Raw genomic sequence first — 13,516 nt, 5'->3', positions numbered from 1 at the left:
GTTAAGGCCGATGTACCATGATGTATGGCATTCCCACGGGTATCCTGACCCAAACTTGACAGCTTCATAGGCATATAAGAGGCTGTCAAGTTCGGGTCAGGAGTCGTTTGACTAGTCCTTCCATCGTGGTGGGTACTTAGACCTTGATACACAGATGTCTGAATTTGCTTTTCAAGAAGCCCTCCCATGACATTGTTCATTCTTTAAATATGTGTGCATGGATGTAATGTAATGTAATCACCTATCGCTGATCTGTTTGGTGTCCAGCATCTTTCTTCTCCTCATCTCCGTATCGTCACTGCGATTGCAACAGTCCGGCTCACTCCATGCGCAAGTCGGAAGTCTTTATTTACAATTTAAGCCTGTTGAGCCTCGGTCTTACAGTCCATAGTCTTTCTTGTAAAAGCCACTTCTGGGTCACGCAAAGAGCTGCATGATGTGGACAGTCTGCAGAGGGGTGATGTCAAATAGAAGAAGGGCCGAGTAGTGCTTCATTCGGGAGAGAGCAGCGGTAGCTGAGTATATTTAAACACTACACTACATGCATATATACACACATTTAATGAATAAAAACTTAATGGGAGTGCTTCTTTATTCTTAGTTTTTCTGTCTTCAGCTGTATTTTTGACATGGCACCCTTAAAAATAAGTGTCATACTTCTGCTCAATAAATATTTCCATGCTTTGCCTCTGAATAAATAATTACCCATCGATGTTCTTCCGGCACAAAATATCCCCCCACACAGCCCCTCTTCATAATGTTCCCCCCACACTGCCCCTGTCCATAATATTCATCCACACTGCCCCTCTTCATAATATTCATCCACACTGCCTCTCTCTTCAGCTACTTTATTGAGCACTTACTGTTGCCTGACGCATCCACTTGATCACGCTGGCCTGTGTTAAAGTGAGAATAGTAACCAAATATCTCAATGTACAAAAATTCATTTCTGACATGTCAAAAAAAAGGAAACAGTGACCAATTTAGTTACATTCTTTTCAATAACAGTCCTAAGCCTTTCTTCCATGGTGTCTTTCATTTATCAGTTGACCATCATCTTTCATTTTTGAGTAGCCCCAACCACAGCCTCCAGATACTGTTCAGAAGAGGAAGAGGTGTACTGCTTTCCTTCACTGTAAATGTCCCATTTTAAAAAGGCCCACAGGTTCTCAATAGGGCTTAGGTCAGGGGAGGAAGGAGGTCATATCATTATTCTTTCATCTTTTAAGGCCTTTATTGGCTAGTCAAGCAGTGTAGTACGGTACTTCTATGAATGTGATGGAGCGTTTTTCTAAATAACATTTATGGTTTATAGAGAAGCCACCGGGGACCAGCCTCTCCAACTAATCTCCTGTATGGGTTGGACCTTGGAAGTTTTTAACCCCTTAAGCCCCAAGGGTGGTTTGCACGTTAATGACCGGGCCAATTTTTACAATTCTGACCACTGTCCCTTTATGAGGGACGCTTCCACGGATCCTAATGATTCTGACATTGTTTTCTCGTGACATATTGTACTTCATGATAGTGGTAAACTTGCATTTGTTTGTGAAAAAAACAGAAATTTGGTGAAAATTTTGAAAATTTCGCAGTTTTCCAACTTTTAATTTTTATACCCTTAAATCACAGAGATATGTCACACAAAATACTTAATAAGTAACATTTCCCACATGTCTACTTTACATCAGCATAATTTTGGAACCCCAATTTTTTTTGTTAGGGAGTTATAAGGGTTAAAGTTTGACCAGCAATTTCTCATTTTTGCAACACCATTTTTTTTTTTTAGGGACCACATCACATTTGAAGTAATTTTAAGGGGTCTATATGATATAAAATACCCAAGTATGACACCATTCTAAAAACTGCACCCCTCAAGGTGCTCAAAACCACATTCAAAAAGTTTATTAACCCTTCAGGTGTATCACAGGAATTTTTGGAATTTTTAACAAAAAATGAACATTTAACTTTTCTTCACAAAAAATTTACTCCAGCTCCAATTTGCTTTATTTTACCAAGGCTTACAGGAGAAATTGGACCCCAAAAGTTGTTGTGCAATTTGTCCTGAGTACGCTGATACCCCATATGTGGGGGTAAACCACTGTTTGGGCACATGGCAGAAATCGGAAGGGAAGAAGCGCCGTTTGACTTTTCAATGCCAAATTGACTTGAATTGAGATGGGACGCCATGTTGCGTTTGGAGAGCCACTGATGTACCTAAACAGTAGAAACCCCCCACAAGTGACTCCGTATTGGAAACTAGACCCCCCCAAGGAACTTATCTAGGTGTGTTGTGAGAACTTTGAACCCCCAAGTGTTTCACTACAGTTTATAACGCAGAGCTGTGAAAATAAAAAATCATTTTTTTCCCACAAAAATGTTTTTTTAGCCTCCCCAATTTTTATTTTCCCTAGGATAACCAGATAAATTGTACCCCAAAAGTTGTTGTCCAGTTTGTCCTGAGTACGCTGGTATCCCATATGTTGGGGTAAACCCCTGTTTGGGCACACGGGAGAGCTCGGAAGGGAAGGAGCACTGTTTTACTTTTTCAGCACAGAATTGGCCGGAATTGAGATCAGACGCCATGTCGCGTTTGGAGAGCCCTGATGTGCCAAAACAGTGGAAACCCCCAATTCTAACTGAAACCCTAACCCAAACACACCCCTAATTCAAACGACACCCCTAACCCTAATCCCAACCCTAACCACACCCCTAACCCTGACACACCCCTAATCCCAACCGTAAATGTAATCCAAACCCTAACTGTAGCCCCAACCCTAACTGTAGCCCTAACCCTAACTTTAGCTCCAACCCTAACTTTAGCCCCAGCCCTAACCCTAACTTAAGCCCCAACCCTAACTGTAGCCCTAACTTTAGCCCCAACCCTAACCCTAACTTTAGCCCCAACCCTAACTGTAGCCCTAACTTTAACCCTAACCCTAACTTTAGCCCCAGCCCTAACCCTAACTTTAGCCCAATCCCAACTGTAGCCCTAACTTTAGCCCAACCCTAACTGTAGCCCTGACTTTAGCCCCATCCCTAACCCTAACTTTAGCCCCAACCCTAACTGTAGCCCTAAATTTAGCCCTAACCCTAACTTTAGCCCAACCCTAACTGTAGCCCTAATTTTAGCCCAACCCTAACTGTAGCCCTAATTTTAGCCCAACCCTAAATGTAGCCCTAACTTTAGCCCAACCCTAACTGCAGCCCTGACTTTAGCCCCAACCCTAACCCTAACTTTAGCCCCAACCCTAACTGTAGCCCTAACTTTAGCCCCAACCCTAACTTTAGCCCCAGCCCTAACCCTAACTTTAGCCCAAGCCTAACTGTAGCCATAACCCTTACTCTAGCCCTAGCACTAACCCTAATGGAAAAATGGAAATAAATACATTTTTTTTAATTTTATTATTTTTCCCTAACTAAGGGGGTGATGAAGGGGGTTTGATTTACTTTTATAGCGGGTGTTTTAGCAGATTTTTATGATTGGCAGCTGTCGCACACTAAAAGACGCTTTTATTGCAAAAAATATTTTTGCGTTTCCATATTTTGAGAGCTATAATTTTTCCATATTTTGGTCCACAGAGTCATGTGAGGTCTTGTTTTTTTGCGGGACAAGTTGACCTTTTTATTGGTATCATTTTCGGGCACGTGACTTTTTTAATGGCTTTTTATTCCTATTTTTGTGAGGCAGAATGACCAAAAACCAGCTATTCTTGAATTGCTTTTGTGGGCGGTGGGGGGGGGGGTCGTCTATACCGTTCCACGTTTGGCAAAATTGATAAAGCAGTTTTATTCTTCTGGTCAATACGATTACAGCAATACCTCATTAATATCATTTTTTTATGTTTTGGCGTTTTTATACGATAAAAACTATTTAATAGAAAAAAATAATTATTTTTGCATCGCTTTATTCTGAGGACTATAATTTTTTTACTTTTTCGCTGATGATGCTGTATGGTGGCTCATTTTTTGCAGGACAAGATGACGTTTTCAGCGGTATCATGGTTATTTATATCCGTCTTTTTGATCGCGTGTTATTCCACTTTTTGTTCGGCGGTATGATAATAAAGCGTTGTTTTTTGCCTCGTTTTTGCTGCCCGCAAGTGCATATGACGTACTATCCCGTCACTGGGAATTAATTCCCAGGTCACCTCGACGGGATAGTACGTCATATGGGATTAAGGGGTTAAAGTATGTTCTTCTCTGAAAAAGTAGTGTTTCAGTCAAGCATACCTATCTGAAATCATTCAGCCAGTGTCTGAAACCTACTTCCCGTGGATAGACTGTTAGGTTCCCTTTAAGATGCATCATTGCTATCAAACACTTATGTCTCTGTTTTATGTAAATTGCAAAAGCCTTAAAGACAACCATTTAAGGAAAACCTATCAGCATGATGATTTAGCCCTACAAACTAAAGGCATGGCTATTAAGGCGCTGACATGCTGATTAATGTGATGCCTAATGTGAAGGCATCCGCTCAGTGACTGCTGAATATTCCCCTTATGAAGTTTTCAGAAAATTACGTCTTGTGTTCTTTGGTGTGGGACGTGGGGACAGGGTCGTCTTCTCTTTTTCCGCCCCCACACGAGTTTCTTCTGCAGATCATTGATTATTTAGTAATCTCCCTCCTTTTTAAAAATTTTGCCCTTTTGCCACCATCATTGTGTGGGAGTCGGCATCCTGTGTGCAGGACTGCAATAAAATGGAGGCGGAGCGTGCGCTGATTGAGATGTCTCTGAACTTAATTTTAAAAAGAATAATCTGCGACCTGCACAAGAAACTGGTGGGGAGGCAGCCAACGAGAAGACCACCCTGACCCCATGTCCAACCCGAAGCACACCAGAGCACATTTTCTGAAAACTTCATAAGATGAGTATTCAGCAGCCAACTGATTGGATCCCTTCAAATCAGGTATTATATTAATCAGAATCACAGTGCCATTATAGCCACGCCTTTTAGTTTATAGGGCTATTTCTTACTGACAGGTTCTCATTAAAAATGTAACACATTTATGAAGCTATGGTGCATAATTATTGTAGATTAAATTTGTGTTTTTTCAGGTAGAGCCTTATCACATTGGACTGCTGACTAATTCACTCAATTTCAACCAAACCTTTCTGAAGAAGTCCTTGCAAAATGCTCTGAGGAAAGTACAAGAACGTTTCAAGTGAAGTATTTCAGGTCTGAAATCCACAATACATTGCTTCAATCAAATTTCTAAGGCTGGAATCTCACTAACTGCTTGTGGGGCCTCTAAAATATAACTTTTATTAATTAGCGGTAAAAATGACCAACTAGAGTCAGGAGACAGTATTACTTAACCATATAACTTAATACTAAAAAGGTATCTGGGTGAGGGGGTGCTCTCTCTCCCTAATCTCACCCTACCTTACCGCGGAGGTTGGCACCCTAAAGTCGACATGGCGCCCCCACTCAACGACGGCTCTCCCTAAAAGACCCTAAAGGGGACTACTTAAAGAAAACACCACCACCAACACCAAAAAATATAATAATAATAAAGTGCAAATGTGCTAAAGTGCTTGGATGATACCTGCAGGGTATGTTCAAATGTTTGTCATATACCCATTAATTATTAAGGATTCTCTTGATGTGAATCCTAACATCTAATAACTGGGGTGCGAACTGTGAGCATAGATACCGATATGTTTATTCTGTGTCAGACATATTTATGTATATCAAGGCTGATATGTCATATACACTATGCAGGATGCTTAGTATTGTTGCCTGATGTATGGCATATAATATTCACGTGCACATTGATAAATGCCAATATACCACACCAAAAAACATAGGGGAACTATCCCGTTCAAAAAATATATTAACAGGATATATTCAAAAAACTCCCCAACTTATTGGCAACGGTAATCACAATAATGAAAAGACTGCTCACAGCTGTTCAAATGAAAGACATAATAATATGAGCCCAGTTATAGCACATTGCAGGATTTGAATAATCCATGGTTACAGCATGGTCAGAGAAAAAGTAATGATAATACAAGTGGTACTCATCGTTTTGCTGCCCGTCCCAACGCGTTTCCCCCCGGATAGTGGACCGGGGTTCATCAGGGGACCAAAGAAGGAAGGGGCTTGTTCCCCAGGCAAGTGACCGCTACAATGAGCTGCACCTCGTTCTGACCGCTAGCAAATGAAGGGTTACCTGTCTCTCTAAATCCTGTTTAAATAACATCCTGGCGCCATAATCGGCGTTCTTTTCTACCGGAAATGACCTATTCTTCCTTCCGGTTATACTGTGGAACCAACAGACACCTTCTATGGGGAGACCATTTGCTGCGACACGCACTAGTGGAACGCAAATGCGCGCCACCTAGCGCAAGCGCATTAATTATGTACGGCGTGCCACCACTAAACATCCTGACGCCATAATCAGCGTTCTTTTTAACCGGAAATTACATTTTCTTCCCTTCCGGTAATGCAGTGGGACCAACTACCATGGGGAAACCATTCACTGCACGCACTGGTGGAACGCAAAAGCGCGCCCCCTGGCGCAAGCGCATTAGTCATATAGGCGTGCCGCCACTGAAGGCATTATCACCTGCCGGAAGCGACAGATCGCCACCGTCGGCAATCGGGTAGAAATTATTATATACACGCCATGAAGAACATGTAGCCCATGAGAACGGAACACTTTTGCGCTTATCTCACACATGCGCCTTAATACGCATGACACATACTTACAGTGCCAGAAAATACCTTAGCAAAAAAACGTCATGCAATAGTATAGAAGGCTAACATGACTAACATTAGTATGTTTAATAGGTCTATAGGTAGTCTGCTCAATACATTAAACAGGATTATAGATGATTGACAGCCCTACCACTGCGGTCATATCAAAAGAAACATTTTTCTAACCACCATTTGATGAATGGGGTCAGCTGTAAATAGTCCTTATCATGTTGTTCCGCTGATAAAGCGAAAAACTCATTATGTGGTCATAGACCTATACACTCTCAGTTAACTGTCAACTTATACCTTGTGACTACACAAAAAAATACTACTAAATAAAACTTGTGAAGTTGAGCTGCTCATTCAGACCTGAAGGAGACATAGAGTCCAAAAGGTAAATCCACCTTGTCTCACGCTGAAGTATCTTTTTGTCCCAATCCCCCTTTCTGACAGGCACGGGGATGGTCTCTATAACCTGGAACGAGAACGAGTCCAAATCGCCCCCATGTTTTTCAACCATATGACGCGCTAGCGGGGTGTCACGTTTATGTTTAACATCTCCCACATGTTCGCCTATCCTAATTCTTAGCTGTCTTTTTGTTTTCCCGACATGGTTTAACGGGCAGCTGCATGTACAGAGGTAGACTACTCCCGTGGTCCTGCAACTGGCAAAATCCCTATTCTTAAAAATCCGTCCTGTGGCTACACTGCAAAACGTGTTAGATTGATTAATCAATCTACAGTTTTTACATCCTCTACATTTAAATGTGCCAACACTCCTTTGTTCTAACCAAGTGCCTCCCACCTTCTGGGGGTCCAAAAGACTGTGGACCACATGTTCACGTATAGACTTCCCTCTTCTATACGTAACAGATGGAAATTTAGGGATACATTCTGCTAAATCCGGATCGGCTCTTAAAATGCCCCAATAGCGAGGTGCAGCTCATTGTAGCGGTCACTTGCCTGGGGAACAAGCCCCTTCCTTCTTTGGTCCCCTGATGAACCCCGGTCCACTATCCGGGGGGAAACGCGTTGGGACGGGCAGCAAAACGATGAGTACCACTTGTATTATCATTACTTTTTCTCTGACCATGCTGTAACCATGGATTATTCAAATCCTGCAATGTGCTATAACTGGGCTCATATTATTATGTCTTTCATTTGAACAGCTGTGAGCAGTCTTTTCATTATTGTGATTACCGTTGCCAATAAGTTGGGGAGTTTTTTGAATATATCCTGTTAATATATTTTTTGAACGGGATAGTTCCCCTATGTTTTTTGGTGTGGTATATTGGCATTTATCAATGTGCACGTGAATATTATATGCCATACATCAGGCAACAATACTAAGCATCCTGCATAGTGTATATGACATATCAGCCTTGATATACATAAATATGTCTGACACAGAATAAACATATCGGTATCTCTGCTCACAGTTCGCACCCCAGTTATTAGATGTTAGGATTCACATCAAGAGAATCCTTAATAATTAATGGGTATATGACAAACATTTGAACATACCCTGCAGGTATCATCCAAGCACTTTAGCACATTTGCACTTTATTATTATTATATTTTTTGGTGTTGGTGGTGGTGTTTTCTTTAAGTAGTCCCCTTTAGGGTCTTTTAGGGAGAGCCGTCGTTGAGTGGGGGCGCCATGTCGACTTTAGGGTGCCAACCTCCGCGGTAAGGTAGGGTGAGATTAGGGAGAGAGAGCACCCCCTCACCCAGATACCTTTTTAGTATTAAGTTATATGGTTAAGTAATACTGTCTCCTGACTCTAGTTGGTCATTTTTACCGCTAATTAATAAAAGTTATATTTTAGGGGCATTTTTCTGTTTTTCTTGGTTGCTACTAGTTATATGCTCCGATCTATTTTTGGTTCTCGTGCTTGTGGGGCCTAAAAAAGTGATGAGGCAAATCTTTAAAATGAATATTTATTAAAGAAAATCTGTCAGCAGGTATTTTCTATATACGGTAATCTGAGTACAGTGTGAGATAGGTGTTAAAACACAGATTTTAAATTTTTTTCACATGGCAGGCTGTGCGCTGTTGTTTGGTTACACTGAAGGTTTTATCACCTGGTGATTATCACTGCAGACTACAATAGCTACAGCAACATGTGCATGCTAGTCCGGCTCCGCTCATTGTCAATTATTATTTGTCATCATTGTCATAATTATTTAATGGCCTTCAGATAGATCTCGAGCTATGGTTACTTGATAGATGAATTCTCTGTAGGAAGATCGATCATGTGCAGCCTAGATAGTTCCACCATGATCTTCTACGCTGTTAAATTAATTGTATCAAGCCATTGGGTGGCTGGTCTTCCTCTTGTTTTTTCTACATCATACTTTGGGGGTGCTTTTCTGCAAAGGGGATAGGATAACTGCACTGTAATACAGGGAGGATGGACGGGATCATGTTTTGCGAGATTTTGTCAAACAACCTCCTTCCCTCAGTAAGTGCATTGAAGATGGGTCGTGGTTGGGTCTTTCAGCACAACAATGACCCGAAACACACAACCAGGTCAACTAAGGAGTATCTCCGTAAGAAGCATTTCAAGGTCCTGGGTGTGGCCCAGCCAGTCTCCAGACCTGAACCCAATAGAAAATCTTTGGAAGGAGCTAAAATTCAATGTTGCCCAATCGACCGCCCCGAGACCCTGAAGATCTGTATTGGGGAGTGTGCCAAAATCCCTGCTGCGGTGTGTGCAAACTTGGTCATGAACTACAGGAAATGTCTGACCTCTTTTATTGCAAGCAAAGGTGTCACGGTGTTTACCGCGACAAAGAGCAGCCAGAAGACCGCAGCGTTTGATTTCTCCTTCTCCTGCTCTGCCTATAAGCACTTCACCTTCATATTAAATGGTGTAAATTTATTTTAGCAGTGCAGGGGTTAATCTGTTTAGTTGAGACCTCCTGGAAGCTTTTCTGCTTTATGGATCTCAGGTGTGCACTGATATCCACTCCCATCTCCTATATAAACTGGGTCCTGGCTAGCTCTCTTTGTCAGAGCAGCTTATTCTGCATGGATGAAAGTTGTTCTTGTTGGACAAGGCGTTTGGTGGATTTATCTGTGACTGTTGCACGGTTTTAAGTGTGTAATAATTCCCTTTCTTCTTCTACTTTGGTTTAACACCATCCTCCACTCTCTGGTGTTTACCTCTGTTGTTTGTGTGTGTATATTTGTATAATTGGGTTTTTCTTTTCTTTAGCCTTGTTTGTGTTACCTTGTTAGTCTGGTTGGTGTATTACGGTACACTACTACTCCCCTCTTCACTCGGTGGGGAAGGGTACAAACTGAGGGCGGATTCAGGAGCTAAGGCCAGGTACATGGCCCCAGCATCTTCACCATCAGAATTAATCCGGAGAGCAGGGCGAGCTAGGGTGCCCCTAGCGTTAGGGACACGGAAGGAGCCCCTGGTCCTGGTACATCCTACAGCAGAGTCGTGACAAAAGGTTTCTGTACCAAATATTAAGTTCTGTTTTTCTATTGTATCAAATACTTATTTCATACATTAAAATACAAATTAGTTATGTAAAACTCATACAATGTGATTTTCTGTTTTGTTTTTTTTTGCATTCTGTCTCTCTCAGTTAGTGTACTTGCGATAAACATTACAGGCCTCTCCATTCTTTGTAGTTGGGAAAACTTCCAAAATTGGCAGTGTATCAAATATTTATTTTGCCCAGTTTACATATTCCACTACTCTCAAGAAGTTAGGGATATTTGGCTTTCCTGGCGAAATTTATGGAAAATGCAAAAAGTTCACGCTGCATTTAAGGGCATTTAAGTAGAAGCGTGCAATGATGATGTAGAAGGGAAGTGCTCCAAAATGTATATCTTTACGTAGAGATGTGTTTAGTGATATATAATTCCCCCACATGTGCTCAGTAGTCCCCTCCTCAAGCTAGTATATCAGGTTTCATTTAGGACTTAAGGCCATTGGACAATAGACTTGTGACCTCATCCCCACACACCTGGGGCTGGACACACCTCTTCTAGCTGGACATAAAAGGCACAACACACGTGCTCTGCCTCTTTTTGCTCGCTGGCTGAGAAGATCATGGACCCACATGGTGGATAAGTACTCTGTATCCCCTTTTCTTACTAGGCCCTGTAACCTGTTAGGCCTTAGGGTTAGTAAGCTATAGATTAAAAGGGCTGTTATTGTATGTGTGATTTGGGTAATCGGGCAGTTAATTGTGGGTTTTATATTGTTGTGATATTACTGGACATTGTGGGTTATTACTGTGTTTCAATGCTGGGAAATCACTGTATACTGTAGTGATATTACTGTATCAGAGTTGTAATATCCGTATATTTGTATTGATGGGGAAATCAGAGACCACCTTGATATAGCCTTATAATTCATATACATGATTCCTTGACTAACAGAATGTTTCAACATGTCTCAGGTCTCTGCTAAGTCATACCTGCTGACTATTGATTATCAATTAGAGTTGTTGACAGGGTGAGGGTAATTACATGGACCTTTAGCCCCTACGTGCCTGAACCCAAATACCCTCTTATGTAAGGATTACCTGATGAATTAATGATAGTTTCATATGTAATAAACAGCTGATTTGCGCACGAACATGATGTATACGCCTACTCAAAAGTGTATCTAACTGAATGTCCTTTCTGGAATAAAGCACGGCTTGATACAGATCTCCATCTGTCCGTGTCCGTCACTTCTCTGGAGAAACTCACACATTTGGAAGCCATCCAATATCCCTCAGGGTCTGACTTGCAGACCGCCCTAACATTTTGGCATCCCTGGGTGGGCGGCCACAACAGAAGACCACCAATATCTGGAAGTCCGGCACACCGCAGACCTGAGATCAAGGACACACAGACAATCCCCGGAAGGTAAGAACCATTAGTTTCTTACAAACTCTGTGTCTCCATCTGTCTCATAATCTGCTGCCGACCTCCAGGTATGCTATAGTTAGGTCTCCTACAAGGACGTCCATATTGTTTGGCAAAGAACCATAGAATATCCTACGTGATACTTTAAAGGCATATTGGGTTGGTTGATTTTATGTGCTGCTATCTCTGTTATATGTCTTGTTATATGTCTAGCATATGACTGAAGAGTGCATGAGTGCGTGAATTCACCCGTGAGGAGACGTCATCTTGAGTGATAGAGATACGGTGTAAAAAGCCGGTTGAATCGGGATAGGGCCTCTGCAGTTCCCTACAGTTACTCCTTGGGGCATCCTGGGTCAGAGGTCAAGTCTGTCTGTGTCTGTCTGTCCTTGCACGCACAAACTGCCCTTCCCTACATGGTGCTAGCAGGTCGGGAGAGAATTTTGGTCACATTAATCTGCCTGCTGTTAGTTAGTTTTGTTCTCTGGTTAATATATAGGGTTTCTGTGTATGCCATACTATGACTGAAGGAGGTGCCCTTAGATAGACCAGGAGGCCTTAGTGGGATTAGTGAGTGACGCTGCGGCGGTCACAACAGGCCAAATCACTAATCATTGTCCCTATAGTCGCCACACCTATTGGCTGTATGTTCACCATAGGTTACGAAGAGGCAGGAAAAGGGGGATTACGTTTCTAGCACACCACACACTGTGACGTAGGTGTAGGTCAGGAAGTTGCTAAGAGTTAGAGGCCGTGAGAGGTTGGCACAAAAGAGGCTACACATTAGAGAACATTGAGATATCAGTGTCAGTCAGGAAGACCAGAGAACGCAAAGGAAGAGAGAAAGAGCAGGCAGAAGTGGGGAACATAGATCGCAAAGAGCACAGGGAGGGTTGCAGCGCCCATGAAATAGTGAAGAAAAGAAAAGGTAAAGTTGCTGTAAAGGACTCTAGTAAGTTGTTAAAAGGATTAGGAATGAAGAATGACCCGCTAGATTCTTTCCTCTGGGACTCAGCTCTAGCAGGGAGTAATGGGATGGATTACGGATAATACGTTATTGGTACAGGCAAGGGCTTGGGCAGATGTAGCAAAAGAGTTAAAAAGAGAAGGAGGATGGGTTAAGGTAAAAACACCGCAAGGAATGAGGTTCAGACAGAAAGCAAGAATGCCTCCGCCATATCAACCTCATCTAATGGCTCCTGCTCTGCCAGGTCCGGAAGGGTGGGTGTGTGTGTGTGTGGACAGCAAAACCCCGACTGGCGTGAACAATGTTCTGCCTGCGGGAGACCAAGACCCTACGGGGCAACGACGACAGGACTTTATCTGGTTATCCACACACAAACTAGGACACAAGACCCTGGGCGCAATGTGACAATAAAATCAGAAAGAAACATAGGCACATCAGTAGATGACGGAGACTATCAACCTTCACTCCTCCACACCTTGGACGAAACTGGCGCTGTTGCAGCAACATCCACCCCCATGCGCACAACCGCACCTATGATAACTGCCTCCCATTACAAACCATGGGGCCCAAAAGACCACATGACACTAGTCAAGGATGCACCAGACCCATATGACTTACCCATGGCCTTCTATAGATGGATGGTAGGATTGAATAATACCTACACATGTACTTGGGTAGACTTAGAGTCCATCTTGAGGGGGAAAATTGGGGACGCAAGAATGGAGTCAGTTCTGGATGCAATAAATAGGGCAGGGAATGGATATGGTTTAGAATGAGACTTGGGAACACAATATGTCAGAACTGTGGAATCAGGAACAGACTTCCTACAGGGTCTACATGCATGGTGCCAGGACAGGGTGGGGGAATCCACAATTTCTCTGCTAGACATAGTTCAAGGTCCTAATGATACAGTAGAATACTTCTGGGGGAACTTGAAGCTTAGACACGCAGATTTGGGCTATGGAGACATG

The 13,516-nt window shown here is 42.5% G+C and overlaps 1 protein-coding gene and 1 long non-coding RNA gene across 2 annotated transcripts in view; one reads left to right on the top strand and one right to left on the bottom strand.

The window, feature by feature from the left end:
* The window catches only part of FANCE (FA complementation group E), a 119,454-nt gene that overhangs the window by 101,388 nt on the left and 4,550 nt on the right, over positions 1-13,516 (top strand). Inside the window, exon 11 of the mRNA XM_069756617.1 lies at positions 5,055-5,175. Coding sequence (XP_069612718.1) covers positions 5,055-5,165 — 111 coding nt within the window. The 3' untranslated portion in view covers positions 5,166-5,175. The remainder of the gene's footprint in view (positions 1-5,054; positions 5,176-13,516) is intronic.
* LOC138669832 (uncharacterized) overlaps positions 1-13,516 on the bottom strand; it is a 135,003-nt gene that overhangs the window by 120,706 nt on the left and 781 nt on the right. The window lies entirely within an intron of this gene.

Source organism: Ranitomeya imitator, chromosome 3, assembly GCF_032444005.1.
Source record: "Ranitomeya imitator isolate aRanImi1 chromosome 3, aRanImi1.pri, whole genome shotgun sequence".
Classification (NCBI taxonomy): Eukaryota; Metazoa; Chordata; class Amphibia; order Anura; family Dendrobatidae; genus Ranitomeya; species Ranitomeya imitator.
This window is presented reverse-complemented; position numbering and strand designations above follow the sequence as displayed.